At 44.9% G+C, this 22048-nt stretch overlaps 1 protein-coding gene and 1 non-coding gene across 5 annotated transcripts in view; both read right to left on the bottom strand.

Annotated features, from left to right (window-relative positions):
* The window catches only part of Mgat5 (alpha-1,6-mannosylglycoprotein 6-beta-N-acetylglucosaminyltransferase), a 293844-nt gene that overhangs the window by 119912 nt on the left and 151884 nt on the right, over positions 1 to 22048 (bottom strand). For all 4 annotated transcript variants that reach the window (XM_075987774.1, XM_075987776.1, XM_075987777.1 and 1 more), the window contains exons 4-5: positions 15367 to 15443; positions 13991 to 14080 (exon numbers count right to left, since the gene is read on the bottom strand). In XM_075987774.1, the coding sequence (XP_075843889.1) occupies positions 13991 to 14080; positions 15367 to 15443 (167 nt within the window). The remainder of the gene's footprint in view (positions 1 to 13990; positions 14081 to 15366; positions 15444 to 22048) is intronic.
* On the bottom strand, positions 6131 to 6239 carry LOC142859235 (small nucleolar RNA U6-53/MBII-28). Its single transcript, XR_012912150.1, has one exon. It is a non-coding gene; the product is annotated as a small nucleolar RNA U6-53/MBII-28 (small nucleolar RNA).

Raw genomic sequence — 22048 nt, 5'->3', positions numbered from 1 at the left:
TTTTTTTTTTTTTCCCAGAAGGAAGGCCAACTAAAGCCCACATATCCCTCTGAGGCAGCTTAAAAGTTGAGTAGCAGAGCTAGCAGCTACCTAGGCTATAGCAGGCCTGAGAAAGCAAGTTCCATGGGAGTGGGAGTGGATCCAGACCAGGGACATTTATGGAGGCAGGACTGAGCCAGCAACCTGGGCCTGAGCAGACCAGAGACAGCGAACTCCACAGGAGTAGATACAGGAAAGAAACCACTGAGTGAGTGGGCAAGAGCCAGAGACCGCTGCGGGTCCAGGTATGATTCTGAGACCTTTGAGGGAATAGACCTGAACCAGGATCTCTGAGGGACTAGGCGTAGGCCAGGACATCTGCGGGTCTGGGCATGAATCTGGGACCTCTGAGAGAATAGGCAGGAACCAGAGATCTCTGTGGGTCCAGGCATGAGTCTGGGACCTCTGAGGAAGTAGGCCTGAGCCAGAGACCTTTGCAGGATCAACCCCAAAGCAGGGACCTCTGCAGGAGTGGATCCAGACCAGGGACAATTACAGAAACAGGTTTGAGCCAATTACCTTGGCCAGAGCAAGCCTGAGACAGCAAACTCCACAGGAGCAGAGCAAAGCCAGGGAATGCTGGGCAATCTTCAGGATCACAGAGTGACCAATGGGGTAACTAGAACCCTGGCACTGAGTGTACCATGAGGAACAACCATCTGAGCCTTGGATTCACTGATACCTAGAAGATTAATCACCAGAATCACAGATAGCCCCAACCACACCAATTAGAGGAAAAGATGAGTAGATAAGGTAAGAACACACGTAACACCACAAAGAGCAACACAGCACCAGTAAAATTTAGAGACCCTACAACAGCAAGACTTGAACAACCAAATATAAATGAAGCAGAAGAAAATGACTTAAAAAATAACTTCAGGAGAATGTTTGAAACTCTTAAAGAAAAAATGAGAAATCCCCTCAAAGAAATGGAGGAAAAGACAAACAAAAAATTGGAAGGCATCAGAAAATACCTTAAAGAAAACCAAGAAAAAGCAATCAAACATATGAAATAAACTATTCAAGACTTGAAAACTGAAATAGAGACAATAAAGAAAAGGTAATTATAGGAACAAAAATCATGAGAAAACAATCAGGAACCATGAACACAAGCAAAACAGCAGAATACAAAAGATGGAAGAGATAATTGCTGAAGATACAATAGAGGAAATAGACTCATCCGTCAAAGAAAACATTAATTATAACAAAAAGAAATATGGGATACCATAAAAAGACCAAACCTACGAATAATAGGTATAGAAGGAGAAGTTGTTCAACTCAAAAGCACAGAAAACATATTTAACAAAATAATAGAAGAAAACTTTCCCACCTAAAGAAAGATATTCCTATGAAGATACAAGAAGCTTACAGAACACCAAATAGACAGGATTTAAAAAAAGTTCCCTAGCCACATAATAATCAAAACACTAAACATACAGAATGAAGAAAAAGTTTTAAGAGCTGCAAAGGAAAAGGCCAAGTAACATATAAAGGCAGCGCTATCAGAATTATACCTGACTTCTCATTGAAGACAATGAAAGCCAGAAGGTTGTGGTCAAGCATAATGCATAATTAAGAGACCACGGATGCTAGTCCTGACTACTATACCCAGTAAAACTTTCAATCACCATAGAAGTACAAAGCAAGATATTCCATGACAAAACAAGATTTAACCAATGCCTAGCTACAAACCCAGCCCTACACAAAGTACTACAAAGAAAACTCCAACCCAAGAAAATTGGCTATCTCACCAAAAACACAGACAATTGATGATCTCATAGCAGCAAATCCCAAAGAAGGGAAAAACACACAAATTAACATCACCAAAAATGAAAACTAAATTAAAAGGAGATAGCAATCATTGGCCAATAATATCCCTTAATATAAATGGACTCAACTCACCTATAAAAAGACACAGGCTAACAGAACGGATACAAAAACAGAATCCATCCTTCTGCTGCATACAAGAAACACACCTCAACCTCAAAGACAGACATCGCCTCAGAGTAAATGGTTGGCAAAAAAAAATTTCTAATCAAATGGACCTAAGAAATAAGCTGCTATAGCTATCCTAATATCTAACAAAATATACTTCAAACTAAAATCAATCAAAAGAGACAAAGAAGGACATTTCATATTAGTCACAGGAAAAATCCATCAAGAGGAAATTTCAATACTGAACATCTACCCCAAATACAAGGGCACCCTCATATGTCAAAGAAACATTTCTAAAGCTTAAATCATACATTAAACCCTACACACTAATAGTGGGAGACTTCAACACTCCACTCTCACCATGGGACAGGTCAGTCAGACAAAAATATTAACAGAGAAATAAGGGAACCTAACAGATGTTATGACTCAAATGGACTTAGCAGACACCTATAGAACATTCCATTCAAACATAAAAGAATATACCTTCTTCTCAGCACCTCATGGAAACTTCTCAAAAATTGACCAGATACTTGGTAACCAAAAAAACTTCAACAAATATTAAAAAAAATGGAATAACACCATGTATCTTATCAGATTACCATGGCTTAAAACTAGAATACAACAGCAATACTAATTCCAGAAAACCCACAAACACATGGCAATCAAACAATGCTCACCTGAATCATCAATGGTTAAGGAAGAAATAAAGGGAGAAATTACAGATTTCCTAAAATTTGATGAAAATGACCACACAACATAACCAAATTTATGGGACACAATGAAAGCAGTGCTAAGACGAAAGTTCATATCACGTAAGGCCTACATAAAAAGCTAGAAAAACCCAACACCAGTGAATTAACAGAACATTTGAAAACTTTAGAACAAAAAGAAGCAAGCTCACCCAAGAGAACACCAGTGAATTAACAGAACATTTGAAAACTTTAGAACAAAAAGAAGCAAACTCACCCAAGAGAACTAGACGACAGACAATAATCAAACTGAGAGCTGAAGTTAACAAAATAGAAACAAAGAAAACAATAAAAAGAATCAATGAGACAAAGAGTTGTTTGGTTCTTCGAGAAAAAACAAAATAGACAAACCTTTATCCAAACTAACCAAAAAGCAGAGAGAGAGTATCCAAATTAGCAAAATCAGAAATGAAAAGGACATAACAACAGACATGGAGGAAATCCAGAAAATCATCAGGTCATATTTCAAAAACCTGTACTCCACAAAATTGAAAAACTTAAAGGAAATGGGCAAATTTCTGGATAAATATGACTTACCAAAATTAAATCAAGACCAGATAAACAAATTAAACAGACCTATAACTGCTGAAGAAATAGAAACAGTTATCAAAATTCTCCCAACTAAAAAAAACCCTAGGACTCAGCTCAGAATCCTACAAGATTTTCAAAGAAGAACTAATACCAATACTCCTCAAATTGTTCCACACAATAGAAACAGAAGGAACATTGCCAAACTCTTTTTATGAGGCTACAATTACCCTGATACTTAAACCATATAAAGACATTACTAAGAAAGAGAATTATAGACCAATCTCACTCATGAACATTGATACAAAAAATACTAAATAAAACACTGGGAAATCAAATCCAAGAACACATCAGAACCATCATCCACCATGATCAAGTCGGCTTCAAATGGATCAAAGACTTCAACGTAAAGTAAGCCACAGTGAACCTCATAGAAGAGAAAGTGGGAAGTACACTTGAAAGCATTGGCACAAGAAGCCAGTTCCTAAATACAACCCCAGTGGCACAGACCCTGAGAGAAACAATTAATAAATGGGACCTCCTGAAACTGAAAAGCTTCTGCAAAGCAAAGGGCATGGTCAACAAGACAGAATGACAGCCTACAGAATGGGAAAAGATCTTCACCAACCCCACATGGGACAGAGGACTGATCTCCAAAATATACAAAGAACTCAAAAAATTGGTCATCAAAAGAACAAATAATCCAATAAAAAATGGGGTACAGACCTAAACAGAGAACTCTCAACAGAGGAATCTAAAATGGATGAAACACACGTAAGGAAATGCTCAACATCCTTAGTCATCAGAGAAATGCAAATCAAAACAACTCTGAGATTCTATCTTACACCTGTAAGAATGGCCAAGATCAAAAACACTGATGACAACTTATGCTGGAGAGGATGCAGGGAAAGGGAACACTCCTACATTGCTGGTGGGAATGCAACCTGGTACAGCCCCTTTGAATGTCAGTGTGGTGATTTCTCAGAAAATTAGGAAACAATCTTCCTCAAAACCCAGCAATACCACTTTTGGGTATATATCCAAATGATGCTTAACCGTGCCATAAGCCATGTGCTCAACTATGTTCATAGCAGCATTGTTTGTCATAGCTATGACCTGGAAACAACCTAAATGTCCCTTGACCGAAGAATGGATAAGGAAAATGTGGTACATTTACACAATGGAGTACTAACACAGCAGAAAAAGAAAAAACAACACCTTGAATTTTGCAGGAAAATGGATGGAGCTAAAAAACATTATTTTGAATGAGGTAATCCAGACACAGAGAGACAATTATCACATGTACTAACTCATAGGTGGTTTTTAAACATAATGCAAAGAAAACAAGCTCACAAATCACTATCACAGAGAAAGACAACAATGAGGACCCTAAGATACATGGATCTAACCTACATGGGAAGTAGAAAAAGACAAGATCTCCTGAGTGAATTGGGAGCATGGGGACCTTGGGAGAGGGTTGAAGGGGAGGGGAGAGGCCCGGAGGGGAGCAGAGAAAAACATAGTGCTCAATAAAAATTAAAAGGGTACAACCTAGTATTCAAAACACACTATGAACAGAATTACTCATTCAATAAATGTATGCATCAGGCTTCCAAGTTTTTGATAGCAAAACAGTCCTGGTTACTGTAACAGTGATAAAATAGTGCACAGCCAGATAATAATGAGTGTGGGTCAAATATATCACATTTATTCAACCCATGACTTCTGAATGATCACAATAAAAAGCCATAAGCATGCAAGCAAGCCACAAAAGGTCTTTTTTAATATAAAAAGTACGAGATACCTGTGGAAGCCAACTTGGAAGGAAAGGTTTTCTGGAGCCAGTAAGGATGGTTTAGTAGTAAATGGTGCTTGGGATTCAATTCCCAGATCCCTCGAGTTGAAAACAGAGAACTGACCCCTGAGGCTGACCCCTGACCACACATGTATGCCATGTTATGCCCATGCTCCCACATATAATTAAATAATAAATAAATGCAATAAAATATTTACAGGCTTTCTACAGGAACACTTTGGGTGACTGGATAGGAAATGAAAGCATTGTCACCTCAATGGACACGAAACCTCAATGGACATTCCCTGGGGATTACAGAAACAAAGAGGAGGGTATTACTGCTCCTAGGTATGTTGAAGAGGGTTTATTGTAGAAATGAAAAAGAGTATTGCCAGAGGCAAAGGCATCTTGGAGAGTCCAGAGTGGACATGACCAACGCCCTGTGCAGAGAGAGGGGAAAGTCAGGAAACCAAGAGGCTAAGAGGCCAAAAAGGCAAAAGGGAAAAAAAGGTAAAAGGACCAGAGTAGCCGAAATGGCTGGGTTACAAAGGGAAGAGCAGCTGGGGGGAGGGGAAGTCTAGACTGTTTAGGGGAGGGGGGCAGAGTATGCCCACCTGAAGGATCCTGCAACTAGTTAGGGACTGAGGGCTGCAGGGAGAGCCTGTCAGCCAGCGTTAATGATACCTCAGACATTTGTCCTGGCTTTCAGACCTAACATCAGTGGATGAAGAAGCACACCTAGGTACAGGAGTACTGTCCCAGCATGCCTGAGGCCCCAGCTCATGGAGGAAGGGAGAGGAGGAGGGTGGGAAGAGAAAAAGCAGTCTGAAGGAGAGAGGGGAGGGAAGGAGGGAATTAGGGAATCTACCACCTAGTGTAGAGGCCTCCCAGAAAATGTGTGAAACACCATCCGTGATGCTAGAGACCCATAGCCTTACTCTGATCAGACTCAGGACAAACAACCAATAGGAAACACAACAGAGGACCAGGATACAGTGACACAGGGAGAATCACCAAGAGCCAGCCAGCGCAGGACACACTGATGGTAAGCCAAGCTAGCAGTTTTTGGTTTTGTTTCCATACTGTCCCTCAGGTCTCCACGTGAGAAGTCTTGTTGAACTCACTGGCACCCAATCCAGGTAGGAACAGCCTGGCTGGTGACTCAGTATTAGCATGGCAACTCATCATTGGGACAGAGGAATTGCAAGGGGAGTTGGGGCTCAGTTAGGGTGCTTGCCTAGGATTCACGAAGCTTGAGTTCTACTGCACAGCCTTACTCTGATCAGACTCGGGACAAACAACCAACAGGAAACACAACAGAGGACCAGGATACAGTGTCACAGGAAGAATCACCAAAAGCCACTGGAATGGATATGGTATGACACATTTGAAATCCCAGCACTTGGGAAGTTCCAGGCTATCCTCATTTATATGAAGAAATTGAAATTGAAGCTAGCCTGGCCATATAAGAGCCTTCTCAAAAAATAAAATAAAACAAACAAACAAACAAACAACAAACATACAACAACAAACAAAGAACAACAAAAAACCAAACAAATAAACAAACAAATCTATCAAATGTATTTTGAACACATGCCAGACACTATGAGAAAATACTGAAGGTATGTAAAATTCAGTTGGAAGATGGCTCAGTGGGTAAAGAACAAGTGTGAAGGTTGGATATCTATAATCCCAGACTTCCATGGCAAGATGGGAGACAGAGACCAGAAAATTTGCAGTCTGAGGACCAATGAACTTTGTTCTATACAGCAGAAAGGTAAGAGACTCTGTATCAGGTTCGAAGTGCAGGACAGTCACCTGACGCTGTCCTCTGGCCACCATACATACTCTGTAGGACATTCTCCTCTCTCTCTCTCTCTCTCTCTCTCTCTCTCTCACACACACACACACACACACACACACGTACATACACATAGACACACACATGTGCACACACATTCCCTGTACATGTATACAAAGATAAACACAGATGTGTATGAAGAACAGAGAGGAGTTGACTGTACTGGATGGAGCCCCACCAACCACATGTATTCCAGAGAGAGAGTCTACATGCAATAGTGTGGGGTTTGGCAACTCTTATTCTTTCCCCAAGTTTTGCAAGGTGGAGGCCAGAAGAAGTTCATTACAAATGCCATAGCATCTAAAACAACCAATAGATGTCCTTAAGACTAATTCTGGGAGGGAAGTGGCGGCAAAGGAGCAGAGACATCAGCCAGCTAAATACAGCTCTTCCAAGTCGGGGTGGTTTGAAAAATCCTTTTTGCAAAGGGCATCTTAACACTCAGGCAGCGAGAGCAATGAATACACGCAGATGAAGAGATAGAGATAAAGTCTGGGTGCAGAAAATGGGAAGAATTCAACCATAAATCTCAGCCAACTGCCTCGGCTGCCAGGAAATCTTATCTTGTGGAGAGAGAATTTCCGACTTCACGCAGTTGAACATGTTCAAGACACATTTTGGTCTGCTCGGGCAACAGCCTCGAGGTATCTCGGAAGCACATCCTGACCCGTACCCACGTGTCAGCTCTGCTCTTGTGCAGTTTCCCTCCTGCAGCCTGAACAGTCAATTCTCCCAGGCTGCCCACTTTGACAGATTAGTCGCTGTAACACCATTTCCAAGTTATCTTTCGCAGCCCACACAGGCTATAAATCCAGATCATTGTGCTGGTTATTAGGATTTCATTTCATGCTTGCATTCACAGGCATTTAAGCTTCCAACCTTTCCTGTTGGGCATTAATCTTGGCAGTAATCAAGGGATTAAGTACGCTGAATTTAAACTCAAGGTTAATAGCACGCTCAACCAATATTGGTTTTACATATTGCCAAGGGAAAACAGAAAGGCAGACACCTTTATGTCCATTGTTCATGAAGAGAAGGAACAGATTGATGGGTAAGGCATGAAATTGCTTCTTTTGTTCCATTAGGAAGGTCTCTCCCTCCCTCCCTCCCTCCCTCCCCCTTCCCTCCCTCCCTCCCTCCTTCCTTCCCTCCCTCCCACCTTCCCTCTCCTTCCCACCTCCACCCCAAACCTGTCCAAACTGGCATTTGGAGTAGTAGTTTATAAACATCTTAAGATCTAGCAATAAATCACTGGGCAATTCGATTCTCTCAAAACTAAATACACTTGCAATAGCTACAGAAATGCTTCAGAAACTAGTATTAACACAAGGCTGAGATGGCTTGGCTGGTAGAATGCTTTCCACTCAAGCATGAGGCCCTGGCTTCTAGTCCCCAGAGCTCATGTTAAAAAGCTGGGCACACTGGTGTGCATTTGCAGTCCCAGTGCTGGGGAGATGGAGAGGCAGGCCGCACTGGCTGGCCAGCCTAGACTGCTTGGTGAATGCCAGGCCAGTGAGGGATTATGTCTCAGGAAAACAAGGGGTATGTTTGGAGGGCTCAGTGAATAAAAGGCTTATATGATCAGTTTAAACCTCCTGGCCTCATAAAAGCCAGGCAGGCACAGCAGTCACCTGCAATCTCAATACTTGGGAGGCAGAGACAGGAGATCTTCAGGGCAAACTAGGTGGGCAGACTAGCTGGAATCAGCAGCTTCAGGGTTCAGTGACAGATCCTGCCTCAAAAAACCAGAGAGATTGAAGAGGATACCCGACATCAACCTTGGGTCTCCACATACAAATGCACACATGTGTGCTAATATACATGTGACTATACGTACAAATGGGGAAATCAAAAGCAAACAAGCAACCACAAAGTGCACAGAACCTGAAGAACTACATCCTACGTTGACTTCTGCCTCTGCATGCACGCGTGCGCACGCACATGCACACACACACACACACACACACACACACACACACACACACACAGAGAGAGACCCTAGAACCAATGAGTCAAGAGATCTAGAAAAATGAGTTGCTTTCTAGATTTGGAACAATGATATAAGAAGAAAAAGCTGTGTAGGTGTCAAATACATGAACATCATCCATCAATGTACCGTTGATGGGGGAGAAGAAACTTGTTCCAAGTTTTATAAAAGCTACTAGCAACAAAAAGTGCAGATGGCTGAACTGAATTAATACACCCCAAACAAGGACAGTTGCAGTAATTACTGTATATGATCTTGTCTCTATAATGGAGAGAGTTACACAGCTCAAAGAAACTGGTCTACAAAGTGACCTGCCTGATGTTGAAATCCGCAGCTGCATGATGAGCTGCCTCATTCACAGAGTCTTAGCAGAGTGAGCAACACCTGGCCTTCATCAGCTATGACCTCACGGAAGCCTGGTGCGATTCCATCTGCTTGGACGGTAGGCATCAAAATTATGGAGTGTTGGGAAATAAGCAATCAGCTAATTAGGGTTGTATGTCCAACATGAGTGGATTTCAGCATAGAAAGAACAGAACCAGTGGCTAGTGGCTACTTGGCTGAGTTCTCATTCCTTCACAATGAGGGACTGCAAGGAGCAATGCGTGTGGAATTCTGAAGCCAGGAGACCCACCTAACTCGTGCAATGCAGCCTAACTCACTATGGCCTGGCTGTCTATCTCTTTTGGTTGTGGCCAGCAGTTTCAGTGTGGCTGGGCATCTATAACATCCACATTAAGTTATGTTTCAGTCTTCTTATAACTGTCTGGGAGGGGACAAAAGAGCCTACAAAGACAAACTTCTGCGTGACTCTCCAGTACCTGATACAGAGACAATGGATCCCAAGAAGCTGCAGCTTCCCTCAGTAAGTCTCAAGCCAGAAGGGAAGGCTGGAGCCTGGTGCCAGCAGTGAGGAGGGGAGGGATTTATTTCTTGAAAAGAGATTTCACAGAGTTCTTGTAAGACCATCTTGCAGGAGAGACCAGAGCTGAGAAAACAGTGATGGGCAGGGCCACACCTTGCCCAGAACTGCTTAGCTGTGCATCTCTCTTGCCATCTGTTTAAACCTCTCGTCAGGACCCTGAAGACGGACTTATGGGGTATCATTGGACCTCTTTATTTGTTCCTCTCTCTAATATGGCCACTTTCGATAATCTTCCTCTGCTTTCACTACTACTTGTCCCTAAGAGGCATACTGGAGACAAGAGACCAAGCCTAGCTTACCAGGACTGCCAGGGCCCAGGCTTGACCCTAACGACTCCAGGAATGTTCTGGCTTTCTCACAAGCCCATCCCTAAAGAGGGGAATCCTGGTGTTGTTGAGGCATGGTTGTCACCAGCGCAGTGCCAGTCAGACAACAAGCAGCAGAGAGTAGCTACAGGAGCACGTAGAGAAGGCTGCACTTTTGGGGGTGGATTTAAAAAGGATTTGTAGATTACTAGGTGGTTAAAGACCCAGGGGGTCATAGGTTGGGAGACAACCACCGCTATTATCTTGAGAAATGGACATATCACACTGCCTTCTAAATAATTACATTTCTACTACGTCTCAGATTTGGTCAGAGAAGTGCCTTTTTCTGGGTGTGTAGCAATGCGGGAGTAGTGGCTATGGATGCTCGCCCTAATTGGACATCTATAGGAAGCCCTCCCTCATTAGGCTCAGGGGACATCGGGGGAGACCAGGAAGGAGCCAGTGGACAGGGAGGAGAGCTGTGACATGGCTGCTGCCCTCAGGAGCTCACCGCAGCTATGGTTCCCTGGTCATTCAGCACTCGGCAGACAGCACTAACTAGACTCGGTGGGTTACTAAATAAAACAAAAGGAGAGGACATGAAGGTGCAAGGGTTGTGTGTGGGGCTGTGTGGACCGAAGCGGGGTGGGGGGACTTGGGATTAGTGTGTAAACGTATCATATGTATAAGCACAGTAAACTGTCAGGGACTCCAGAGGAGCAAGCTGGTTAGAGCGAAGGCTGCAGTTCCATCACTCAGCTCAAGAGGGCGTGCTAAGATGATGGTGGAGGGGAATAAAGGAAGAGAGGCACTTCCTGAACCTAAAAATTTCCATCCATGCCAAGTGACATTTACTTTAGGTCTTCTTGGTATCTGCCTCTGTTCTAATACCAAACCCAGAAATGAGTTCAACTCTTTCAATAAAGGCTGGAAATGCGATCGACGTCGCCCACATATGTGTTGATTGAGTTTACAGAACAAGTCAAACAAAGATGCTTTTCTCATTTTGCCAACTGCAAGAGAAACCTGGTCTGTGATATCGAAGTAACGGGTCTCATAGTTCAACAAAATAGGAAAGTTATAAGACAACCAGAAAGGATGAAAAAAAAATCTAGACTAACACACAGGCTCACACAGCTGCATTGCCTCCCCCCATTTTATTTTTTCCTTTTGTGTGTGTGTGTGTGTGTGTGTGTGTGTGTGTGAGAGAGAGAGAGAGAGAGAGAGAGAGAGAGAGAGAGAGAGAGAGAGAGAGAGAGAGAGAGAGGGAGAGAGGGAGAGAGGGAGAGAGGGAGAGAGAGAGAGAGATCTTCATACAGGTACCCACAGAGGACAGAAGGTATGGGATGCCCTGATGCTAGAGTTAAAGGCTACTATTATGGGTGCTGGCAACCAAACTCAAGTCCTCTCCAAGAGCAACAAGCATTTGTAACCACTAAGCCATCTCTCCAGACCCTTGTCCTGGATTTTAATACTGTCACAAGGTTAAGAAACTGGCTTTGAGAACTGCCTCAATTAATTACTCACACTGGCTCTGTGTACCAACTCAACACAAATGCAAACCAGCGTCCCACTGGGAGACCAGCAGTCAAGAACAAGTGTGTTTGTTACACACATGCAATACTGAGTCTCTTCTGCCTGTGAGGGCCTCTCTAAGGACATTCGATGTAAACCTGGGCATCCACACTCCACCCTGATGGTGAGTAGAGGTCTTGAAACACAAAGTCCAGATGCAAGGACGAGTTTAGGCTGTGTCACAGAGATTAAGGAGTGGCTGAAGAGCTAGCGTGATTGATGTTCGTGGGTAGTGACCTTTCGGGAATGGCCATCCCTCCTGCGGCTGTCATGAGGCACATGGAACAATAGAACAGGCCCTTGTGAGAGAGAATCATTTCTAGAGGCTGATTGTGACAAAGGGTCCACATCCCTTGCTTTGCTCACTGACAAAAGCAACTTCAAGGGAGGAAGGGTTGCTTTCGACTGAACATCTGGGGACACAGTCCACCACGGTGGAGCATGCACAGCGGCAGATGGTGACGTGGCACCAACAGCCAGGAAGCAGAGAGACATGAACGATGGTGCCCAGTTTGCTTTCTCCTGTTACCTGAGCCCTCGGGACCACATCTAAGTTAGCTCTTCCCTCCTTAGTCCATCTAACAAACCTCCCCACAGACTCATCCAGAGGCTCCTCTCCTAGGCGACCCTAGAGCCGGTCCAGCTGACCATCAGCGTTAACTACCCCAAGGCTCCCAGCTGTCCCTGGAGAGGAGCTGTATCTTCTGCTTGGTGGCTAGTTACACCCCTCCTCTCTTCCTCTCCCGTCTGACTCTCTCTCTTCTTCCCATTAAACTCTTAAGAGAAAGAATGCCTGGCACAGTGACAAGAAAATGAGCTCTCAGCCGCTGCTGACAAGACAGTGACTACCAGAGGTCGGATGCGCTCACCCAACTGAATTGGCTAGAAAGGAAGAAAGAGACCAATCTTATGTTTTAGGCTACTGAAGCCTGCACACACTTCAGGAAAAGAGTAAGTACAGGCCTATGAGACCAAGGTCTCTATACAGACCAGTGTGGCGGCTTGCCCCTTGGAATCTTGTCCCCAGATGCTACTTTCCTCTTAGGGATTTATCCTTCCTCCACTGGGAGTGCCCTTAGGGTAGCAGTTTGAAAGGGAAGAAACCTATCTCGAGCCATTCATTCCTTTTAGTTCACTGTACTACTTCCCCCCAGGAGCTAGAGAAGAGGCTGGGAAACCCAAGTAGATTCTGACATCTTTCATGTCCTCAACCCTCCCCAGCGTACAAACCGGAAATGAGCCCTGCTTGTCAATCATGGCCCACGTCTGAACTCCAGCTTCTTCCATCCCAGGAAGGGGATTTGCAAAGGTAACTTTTCAAAATGAACCTGAAGAGTCTTTCCCTTGGGGCAGGAGAGGTGCTTCTGATTGAGCTCTCACTGGGGCGAAGGTTACTCACAGCCTCACTCTCCTTGCAGGAGGAAAGAAAAAGGCTGCAAAGCCAGGAATCAGAAACAGGTTCAAACAAATGCTGCAAAAATCACTGTCACAGAACTCACAAGGAACAGCCCGGCTAGACTGTGCTTCTAGTTTCTAGAAGGCATCTTAGTGTTTTTAGCGCTGGGACTTCCCTGATGTTTGGGGGTTGTTGAAAAGGTCTATAGCGTGCCCTGGTAGTAGGCCCACACGCCAGCATCTTCGTAGCCTTGGGAGCAAAGGCCAGCGCTGAGGGACAGGAGGGCTGTGACTTTGATAGAATGAAGAAGGTAAGTGTATTAACTACTTTTCTTTGTAACAAAATACCTTGCAAAAACAACTTATTGGAGGAAGAGTTTATCTGGGCTCTGGGTTTGAGGGTCTGCTTTCTCAGTCTGGGTCCACTACTTGGGGAATCTGAAGATGCCTGATGATTGTGCCCAAAGGCCAGGCTGGTGAGATGGCTTGGGGTAGTGTTGCCTGCCACCAAGCCTAATGACTGAGTCCCATCCTTAGGACCCACATGGGGAAGGAGAGAACCCCGTAAGTTGTCCTTTGTCCCCAACTTGTGTGCCATGGCACAAACTAAATAAGTTAAAAAAAAAAAGGACAAAGGAGAACAAAATAAACAGTGATGCCGATTGATTGAAATCCTTACATTCTGTGTATTTTACTGAAATAGGAAAGCTGAAGCAAACAAAGCCAACAGCTAATCCAGGCTGTTCTTCCTTTAAGAGAACAAAGATGTTCATGAGGGGGTTGGGAGGATACTGAAGGCAATCACAGGTCCTTCTTATCTTTCTCAGCTTTCCCAACTCCAGGCCCAGTGACGAAAGAGCCCCAGTGCAGAGCTGCACGTCTTCAGAAAGACTCACCTCACTGAGGTAAATAAAAAAGGAGCAGGAGGTCCCATCCACTCCATAGTCTGCGTAGCAGGGATCCGAGCGCCACATGTCTTTCATCCACTGAAAAGAGAGAAGAGAACATGGCTGAGGAGGCCGTGGAGAAGAGGGTGAGGGCATGAGGGGTGAGGGCATGGTGGGCTGGGCGGCTCAAGCAGTGGCCCACAGGTAGAGCAAAGCCAAAAGTCCCTCCGCCGAGGGCCAGATGATCAGATGCTCAGCTCCTAGAGAATCGGAGCAGATGCTTAGCCAGGCAGGGGAGCTCTGTGTACACACAGCAAGGAGGCAAAGGGTGGGAGCGTGTTAGCGGGGACCACAGGGGCCCTTCCACGGCACCCTCCGGAGGTGCCATTGCCACAGCAAAGGGCCTGCAAGGCAGAGTGCAGGCCAAGGACCACAGAAGTGTCGATGGACACTGATAGCTGTCCCCAAAGGACACCAGGGAATGTTCCCAGAATCTTTTCACCATTTTGAATGAGTACTTGAATGACAACCTTTCTTTGAACACCACTGGCCAGGAATGATCTCCTGGAGCAGGTCAAACAAATATGTTTTTTTTTTCCCAAAAAATAATATAAGGCAAAACAAAAAAAGTTCAGGAGTCCAGGTGTGCGCTGGTAACAGCAGCTCATGGAACAGCCAGGTCAGCCTACTATGTGGACTCCCTGCCAGTAAGAGACCCTGTCTCAAGGGACAGGTGGATGGTGACTGAGAAATGACACGCAGAGCTGTCCTCTAGCCTCCTACATACATGAACATACACGTTAACCTGTTGACCTCTAGCCTCCTACATATATGAACATACATGTTAACCTGTTGACCTCTAGCCTCCATATGTACATGTACATACATGTTGACCTGTTGACCTCTAGCCTCCATACATACATGTACATACATGTTGACCTGTACAACTCAGACACACAAGGCCAGGCTGTTGCTCAGTAGGAAGTGCTTCCCAGCATTGGGGAGATCTTGGGCTTGACCTCAGAGTAAAGAATGGCCAAGAGTCTCGGGGCACTCATTTGCATATGCAAATATCACATTTACACTGCAATCTGGAGAGGGAACAGGACTCTGGGGATCAGGGAGAGGGAAGGAGTCTAAGGTGGCCTGGAAGTGCAGGGCTGGACAAGACAGAGTGGACACCTGAAGTGGTTCAGGTTCTCAGTGTGACCCCAGAGAGCCTCTGCTGACCCATTCCGTGGGAGGGGCAGAGCAGAGAAGGGTCAACCCCCTGCAGTATGGAAACACCTAGAAAGGACCTGCTCCAAGGCTCACTTGTCCACTTTATCGTTAGAAAGGGAGAAAGGTGGAGACTGATGGGATGATAGGCATGGCCCCTGCCTTACCTTGATTTTCCCCTCGCAGTGGGGATAGCCATCCATAGGAGGCAATACACATTTTTCTTGAACTCCATTAATGATATCTGTAAAGAATAAGAAAGGAAGGAACCATGAGATCCACACTACAGATGACCAACATCACAGTCTGCATAGGCTGAGAGAGAAACTGAAATAGAGAGGTCTACATGGAGCAAGGTTCTGATCCAGGGTGCCTGTCCAGCCCCAGACATGACTGCAGCCATAGCAGGATGCTGCTGCTGGCATACATGGGCGGCCATCAAGAAGGCTCTGTGGGTTCTTAATAGTCTTGAAAAGGAAAGATATGTCAGCATCTATAAGATTCGTTTTCTCTTTTTCCCCTTAGCCCCAGTGTGTGCCTGCATTCAGGTACATGAGGGCATATGTGTGCATGTATGTGAGTCCAGCCAATAATCTCAGGCGGCATTCCTCAGGAATATAACGTTATGCAGTTTTTGTTTTATTGTTTTGATATATGGTCACTCACTGACTTGGAACTCACCATGTAGGCTAGGCTAACTGGCCAGCAAGTCCTAGGGTTCTTCTTCTTCTTCTTCTTTTTTTTTTTTTTTTTTTTTTTTTGTTTGAGACAGGATTTCACTTGTAGCCCTGGCTGTCCTGGAACTCATTCTGTAGAACCGCCTGGCCTTGAACTTACAGAGATCTGCCTGCCTCTGCCTCCTGAGTGCTGGGATTAAAGGCATGAGCCACCACTGCCTGGCTGCAAAGGTTCTTTTGAAGAACCCAGTGACCTTGACATTTTACTTAGAACTGAATGGCATCCTATAGGTTAAAAGTACCTGGTTACCTTCCCATCACTGTTTGGAAGGGGTGGTAGGAAGAACAGACAAAAATGAGCCTATCAAACTCCCCCAAACATAGGAACCATGGTCATCTATACTCCCACTGGCAACTAAGCCAAATCTCCCCGTCAAGCTCAGTTGCAGACACTAAGGATAAGCATCTTCAGGAGGGAAGGCAACACTCTGCCCCGGCGCCTCACACATACTTCCTCTCTCCAGCAAATGTTTTGTGTGTACAACATGGTAGTGTTTCTCCTTGTATACCTGATAGGGACACATGGCCACCTTATCAGATGGCCCCTGCGGAGTGTGCTCACGTAAGCTCCACCTCTGTTCCAGAGCTTGGCATCAGCCAGAAGCCAGGAATCTCTACATTTGGCCTGGAGAGGCAGCCCTTGCCAACACCCTCATCTCCAGCTTGGCTATAGAACCAGCAGTAATGGCTCAGAGGGAATCGGTCACAGCGGAAAACTATCTCCGATTAGCAATGACCTCACGCTACTCATCCTCTGCTTGGCCAGTCTTTGTCTAGGCCTTCTTCACACCATGAGACGAGGGGATTTCTACAACTAGGTCCTAGACAGATTTTAGTTACTCTTCCTGCGGCTGTGACAAAACACCATGGCCAAAGGCATGGAGAGAAAAGGGTTCATTTGGCTCACAGCCCATCAATCAAGGGAAGCCAAGGCAGGGACTCAAGCAGGGCAGGAATCTGGAGGGACAGAAGCACAAACCAGCACCGCTTACTGGCTTGCCCCACATGATTTTCTCTGCTTTCTTCCTTATACAGTCCAGGACCACCTTCCCAGGGGTGGCAGTGCCCACATCCATTGTTAGTTAAGACAATATGCCACAGGCTTTCCAAATAGCCAATCTTATGGAGGCTTCTCTCAGTTCCCTATTCCCAGACATGCTGAGGTTTGTGTGAAGTTGAAAAGCACTAATCAGGACACCACACATTCTAGGCGGACAATCTTAAGGTCACAGGAAGCTCCTACGCCCCAGTGGACTGGAGAAGTCAAGGCTCCACAAGCTCTACTGGCAGCCTCACAGGGGACACGGGTTGAGTGTCCCTCGTTTGAAATGCTTGTGACCCTCTGCTCCAGGGTATGCATAGACTTCACATATGCATAGACTTGGTATTAGGTTGTATGTTCCTAACAGAATATTCAAAATCTATAACCAGAGTTTTTATTCAGAAATAATTTTATTTTGATTACTTCTTTAAGCTCTCATCCATGCACACATTGCATGGTGAGTACACCCCCTCATGCTCCATCACCCCATTTTTCTTCCCTACTTCTCCTATTCCCCCTTTTGCCACAGACGGTTTTATTTCTTTCATATCTCATATGTATACACCTACCTACATGACTTTCTGGATCTATACGAGATGTAGAGCCACCAAGGAGAGAGAGTATGGCATATGTGTGAAACCAGCTTAATTTCCCTAATATGATTCTCTCCAGTTACTTTTTTCTTCTTTTCTTGGCAAACAACACGCCATCAACCTCCATGGCACTTGAAAGCTTGCTTTGTATTTCACTGTTTTTATGGGGTTTAGCTTAAAGAGCTGGGAACAGCATCAGCACGGCATTTTCCAGGAAACTTCTCAAAGGCGTAATTGCTGACCCTCCACTTTTCCCTGATTCATAAACCTGCAGCCTGGAGAGATGAAAAAGATGCCCGGTGCGCCGAGGAAACAAGATTCAAACTCATTAAGCTGTTTCTCTGTGTCAGGCGTCATGAATCTACACCGTTAGGGCTTTTCCCTTTGGGGAGTGTGCATGTGTCTGAGTGTGAGACATGCCAAGCATGGAGTGTGGAGGTCAGAGGACAACCTCAGGTATCAGTACTCATTGTCCATCTTGTTTAAGACAGGATCTCTTGTTTGCTGCTGCATATTTCCAGACTAGCTGGTCCCTGAGCGTCTGTGGATCTCCTGCCTGCACTCCGAATCTTGCCGGAGGAACACAGGTATTACAGACTGCGCCCAGTTGAGCATGGGTTCTGGGGAGTGAATTCAGGCCCTCATGACCATGTGGTGAGTGTTTTGCTCACTGAGCCATCTCTCCAGCCCAGATTTTCCATTCAGGTCAAGATCATTTCCAGCCGACTGTGTCTAGGTATTCATGGGCACACCACTGTAATCACCTCGTTCTCGTTCTGTATGGGAAATGTGAGAGCGAGTGTGGAGGAGTAAACTGACGGAGCATTATTCTGCTTGGAAAGGCCCCTTCGCTGGGCGCCGGACTTGTTAAGTTAGAGCCTGATGCTGTAGTACTGCCTGTGGGGAAACACCGCGGAAACAAACAGAAAATTACATGAAAACACACTGCCAAACAGAGGGCTAGAGAGTCGGCTCAGCATGTAAAGCAATTGCTACACAGGAGAGAGGACCCGAGTTCGGATCCCTAGCAGCCATGTAAATGTCAGGCAGGTGTGATGGCCTGCCTAATGACAGTGATGTGAAGGTGGCGACGGGATTCCGGAGCACCCTGGCTAGCTAGAGTGGCCAAATTGGTTATGTCCAACCGGCTGGAGGGAGAGGTTCTACCTCACACTGCAAGACGGGGAGCAAGCAACAAAGACATGTGGTATCAGCCTCTTCCTTCCACAGGCATGCTCACATGTACATCCACACACGTCTATGCTGACATACATATGAACACACATGTACACACAGGACATATACCTATATAAGCAAACAAAATTTCCAAAAACAATTTATTTAAAACCATCACAAGGTATTTCTACTTCTTTTCACCATACACTCTGTTCTTCGGTTCTTGCAGGACTATGGCCTCAATTATGCTTCTAAGTTTTAGCAAGCAGTGAAATCAAGGGACACTGCAGAAGAGGGACAGGCCAGAGACATGGAAGACAGTGTGATGTGTCTTCTAAATCAGAGTGCTTTACTAGAACAAGCCCAGCCCTAGTTAGAGCGAAGGCAGTCAGCGCCCCTCTAGGCCTGGAAGGGTTGAGAGGGAAGATAACGAAAGAAAGTCTAAGATACAGGGGAAGAACTATGATTGGACAGCTGAGCAGGCACTGTTAGCTAAAGGATCATGAACTCCAGGCTCGGAAACCAATGCATTGATTATCATTGCAGGCAATGGGAAAGTTACATGGACTTGTGAAGTTTGGAGACTGCACCAACCTTCACTGAATAGAAAACCAAAAGTGAAACCTGACCATTTCATTTGGGATGTCAAAGATAAAAACACACTAAGGATAAGAACATGCTGTGCTCTTAAAGAAAACCGCCACGTAAGATCTTCACAACTGAATAGGATTTTATATCTAACATAAATTGTCCAGGATCCAAAATTCATTTTATACTGGTAACTCAGCTGGTAGAGTGCTTGTCTACCATGCACTAGGTCCCTTCCCTGGCACCACATAAAGAGGTGTGCTTACAGACTGTAGTCCCAGGGAGAGGCAGGCAAAAGGACCAGAAGTTCAGAGTTATCCCTGGCTATCCAGTGAGTTCCTTCCAGCATAAACCCAAGTCCCTCCCCAAATGATCCTAATGAGATCCTAACGACATACTTCTGCCAACAAGCCTCCCAACTCCCACAACTTTCCCAAACAGCGCCACCAGCTGGTGAATCGCATGCTTAACTACTGAAATACATATGAGAGACAATTCCCATGGCCTATGCAACAAACCCTTGGGAGCCTAAAACTTTCTAAGAACTTAGTCACCCTTCCTTGGCTAGGTACTGAGACCTGCAATCACCCAAGATTTCATTCAACCTCAGAGCGACCGTGACAGTAGTCCCTGGGATGCTCGGCATCAAACACAGCACACAGACCTCACTGCATCCTTTACTCTATTGCGGCATTATTTTCGTCCTGCAGAATGGGTCTTCTCTGTGCCTGCCTTGCCACCCCTAGATAGTTTTATGTCGCAGTGCCTGTGGGTGGAAGCTAAGGTACACTGAGATTGCAATACTTTAGATTTGTGCAACCGGAGAAGTTTGGGTGCTTGCCAATGAATAGAATGGGGTCACAGCACAACACGGTGTGTATAAATTCTCAGAGCTCTGGGGCTGGGAGAGAAAATGGAATTTGCAACACGATGTGGATAATCAGGCTCCTTCTGCATAAATCGGCCTCACTTTCTGTAAGGACATACCTAGTTCCTTATACCATTTTTCCTGCAACAGAATGTTCCTTCAGTATTTTAAGTAACAGCGGAAAGAACATGAAATATCTCACACGGGTATTCAGTTACAACAAGTGGGCAAGGCAGTCACTATTATAAATTGGGAGAATGTTAGCTTTGTATTTCAAAAATATTTTTCTACAAACGTCTCACTATTAAAGAAAGTTTCACTATCTCTTCCAAGAAAAAATAGCTTTTCTACATTTTTTTAAAAAAATAAGATATAAACTGACATGTTGAGACATTCTTGCTGTCAATTCTGATGAGAATATGGAACTGTGAAGTAGGTGGAAAATATTAAGAATTCGAAGTGATACTGGCCACCACTGGATGGCATTCTCAGGTTGCGCTGTGGGTGATTTTTAGGGCTACTCTACTAGTCTCTTTTTGCAATACACAAGAAAGGGCAAGAACCTTTCAGAACCCCGCACCCCACAGGTGGTTCCCGGAGGAAGGAATGCCGCAGGGAGCTGTCCTTGTGGAACCGTGGCAGCCCCTAAAATGTGCACTCGTACTTCTTTTTTTCAGTCCCACAAATGTCCAGGGCTTTTGCTTTTTACTAAGTAAAAAACTAGAAAGATTTACTCTACACATGTGTGCATTTGTATTTCTTATAATTGGGGAAGAAAAGAAAATAATATAGGATTAGAGACTATGGGAGAAGACTGGCAATGTCCTTAAGCTATATTAAGTACAAATCACGTTTTACAAGCCTTCATTGAAACATGTGAATCAATTAAGAAAAGCAATCAAGGCTGGGTCCACCTTTAATCAACGTAGAGGCAGAGGCAAGTGGATCTCTGTGCATTCTAAGTTAGCCTGGTCTACCCAGGTGAGTTCCAGGGCGGCCAGGGCTACGTAATGATGGGTGGGAAGATAAAGATAAGAAAGCAAAGGTCAGCAACCTGGATCAACAGGAAAAGGTGCTTTATGCCCACCCTGTGATCTAAGTGTGACCCCTAGGATCCACAAGGTGGAAGCAGAAAACTGACTCTGACTTCCACGTGTGTGCCACGGCACACAAACTTTTCACACAAAATACATACATATTTAAAAAAATCAACATAGTCAGCTTCAGATGACACGAATGCCACAGAGAACTGACAAGGAATTCAAAGCAGCTACGATAAGATCGAAGACAGAAGAAAACAATCCACAACTAAAAGAATTCTCAGCAGAGAAAAGAATACTTGGAAGAGACACACACGCACACTCAAAGGATTTAAGAGATGTAAAATAGACTACCTGAAATGGGAAATTCATGACTAAAAGTAATAGTAAACTAGAGACAGCTGAAGAACAGACCAATGGAATAGAAAACAATTGAAATGGACCATAAAGGCAGCAGGAAATAATATAAGCAAAGCCCCGTGACATGGGAGAAGATGGACAAACTGACACCAAGAGACAGCGTTCTGATGCTTAGCTTTAACTGTCAAGGTCATACAATAGAGAACATGGAAGTCTCAACGACCCACTGTCTGTAAGGTTGGCCTGTGGACATTTATTTGGGTTAACCGAGACTGGACGACCTGGCCAGCCTGACTGAGCCGCAGTTTCAAGGCATGGGCCCCGGACTCTATAAAGAGAACGCTACAGCAAGCAGGAATGCAGGCAGCAAGCAGGCATGCAGGTAATCCTTTCTGCCCTTGGTTGTGGGAGGGACTAGCTGCTTCAAGTCGCCTTTAAGTCCCTA

Source organism: Microtus pennsylvanicus, chromosome 10 (genome assembly GCF_037038515.1).
Source record: "Microtus pennsylvanicus isolate mMicPen1 chromosome 10, mMicPen1.hap1, whole genome shotgun sequence".
Classification (NCBI taxonomy): Eukaryota; Metazoa; Chordata; class Mammalia; order Rodentia; family Cricetidae; genus Microtus; species Microtus pennsylvanicus.
Note: the sequence above shows the minus strand (reverse complement) of the source record. Positions and strands in the feature narration are given on the sequence as shown.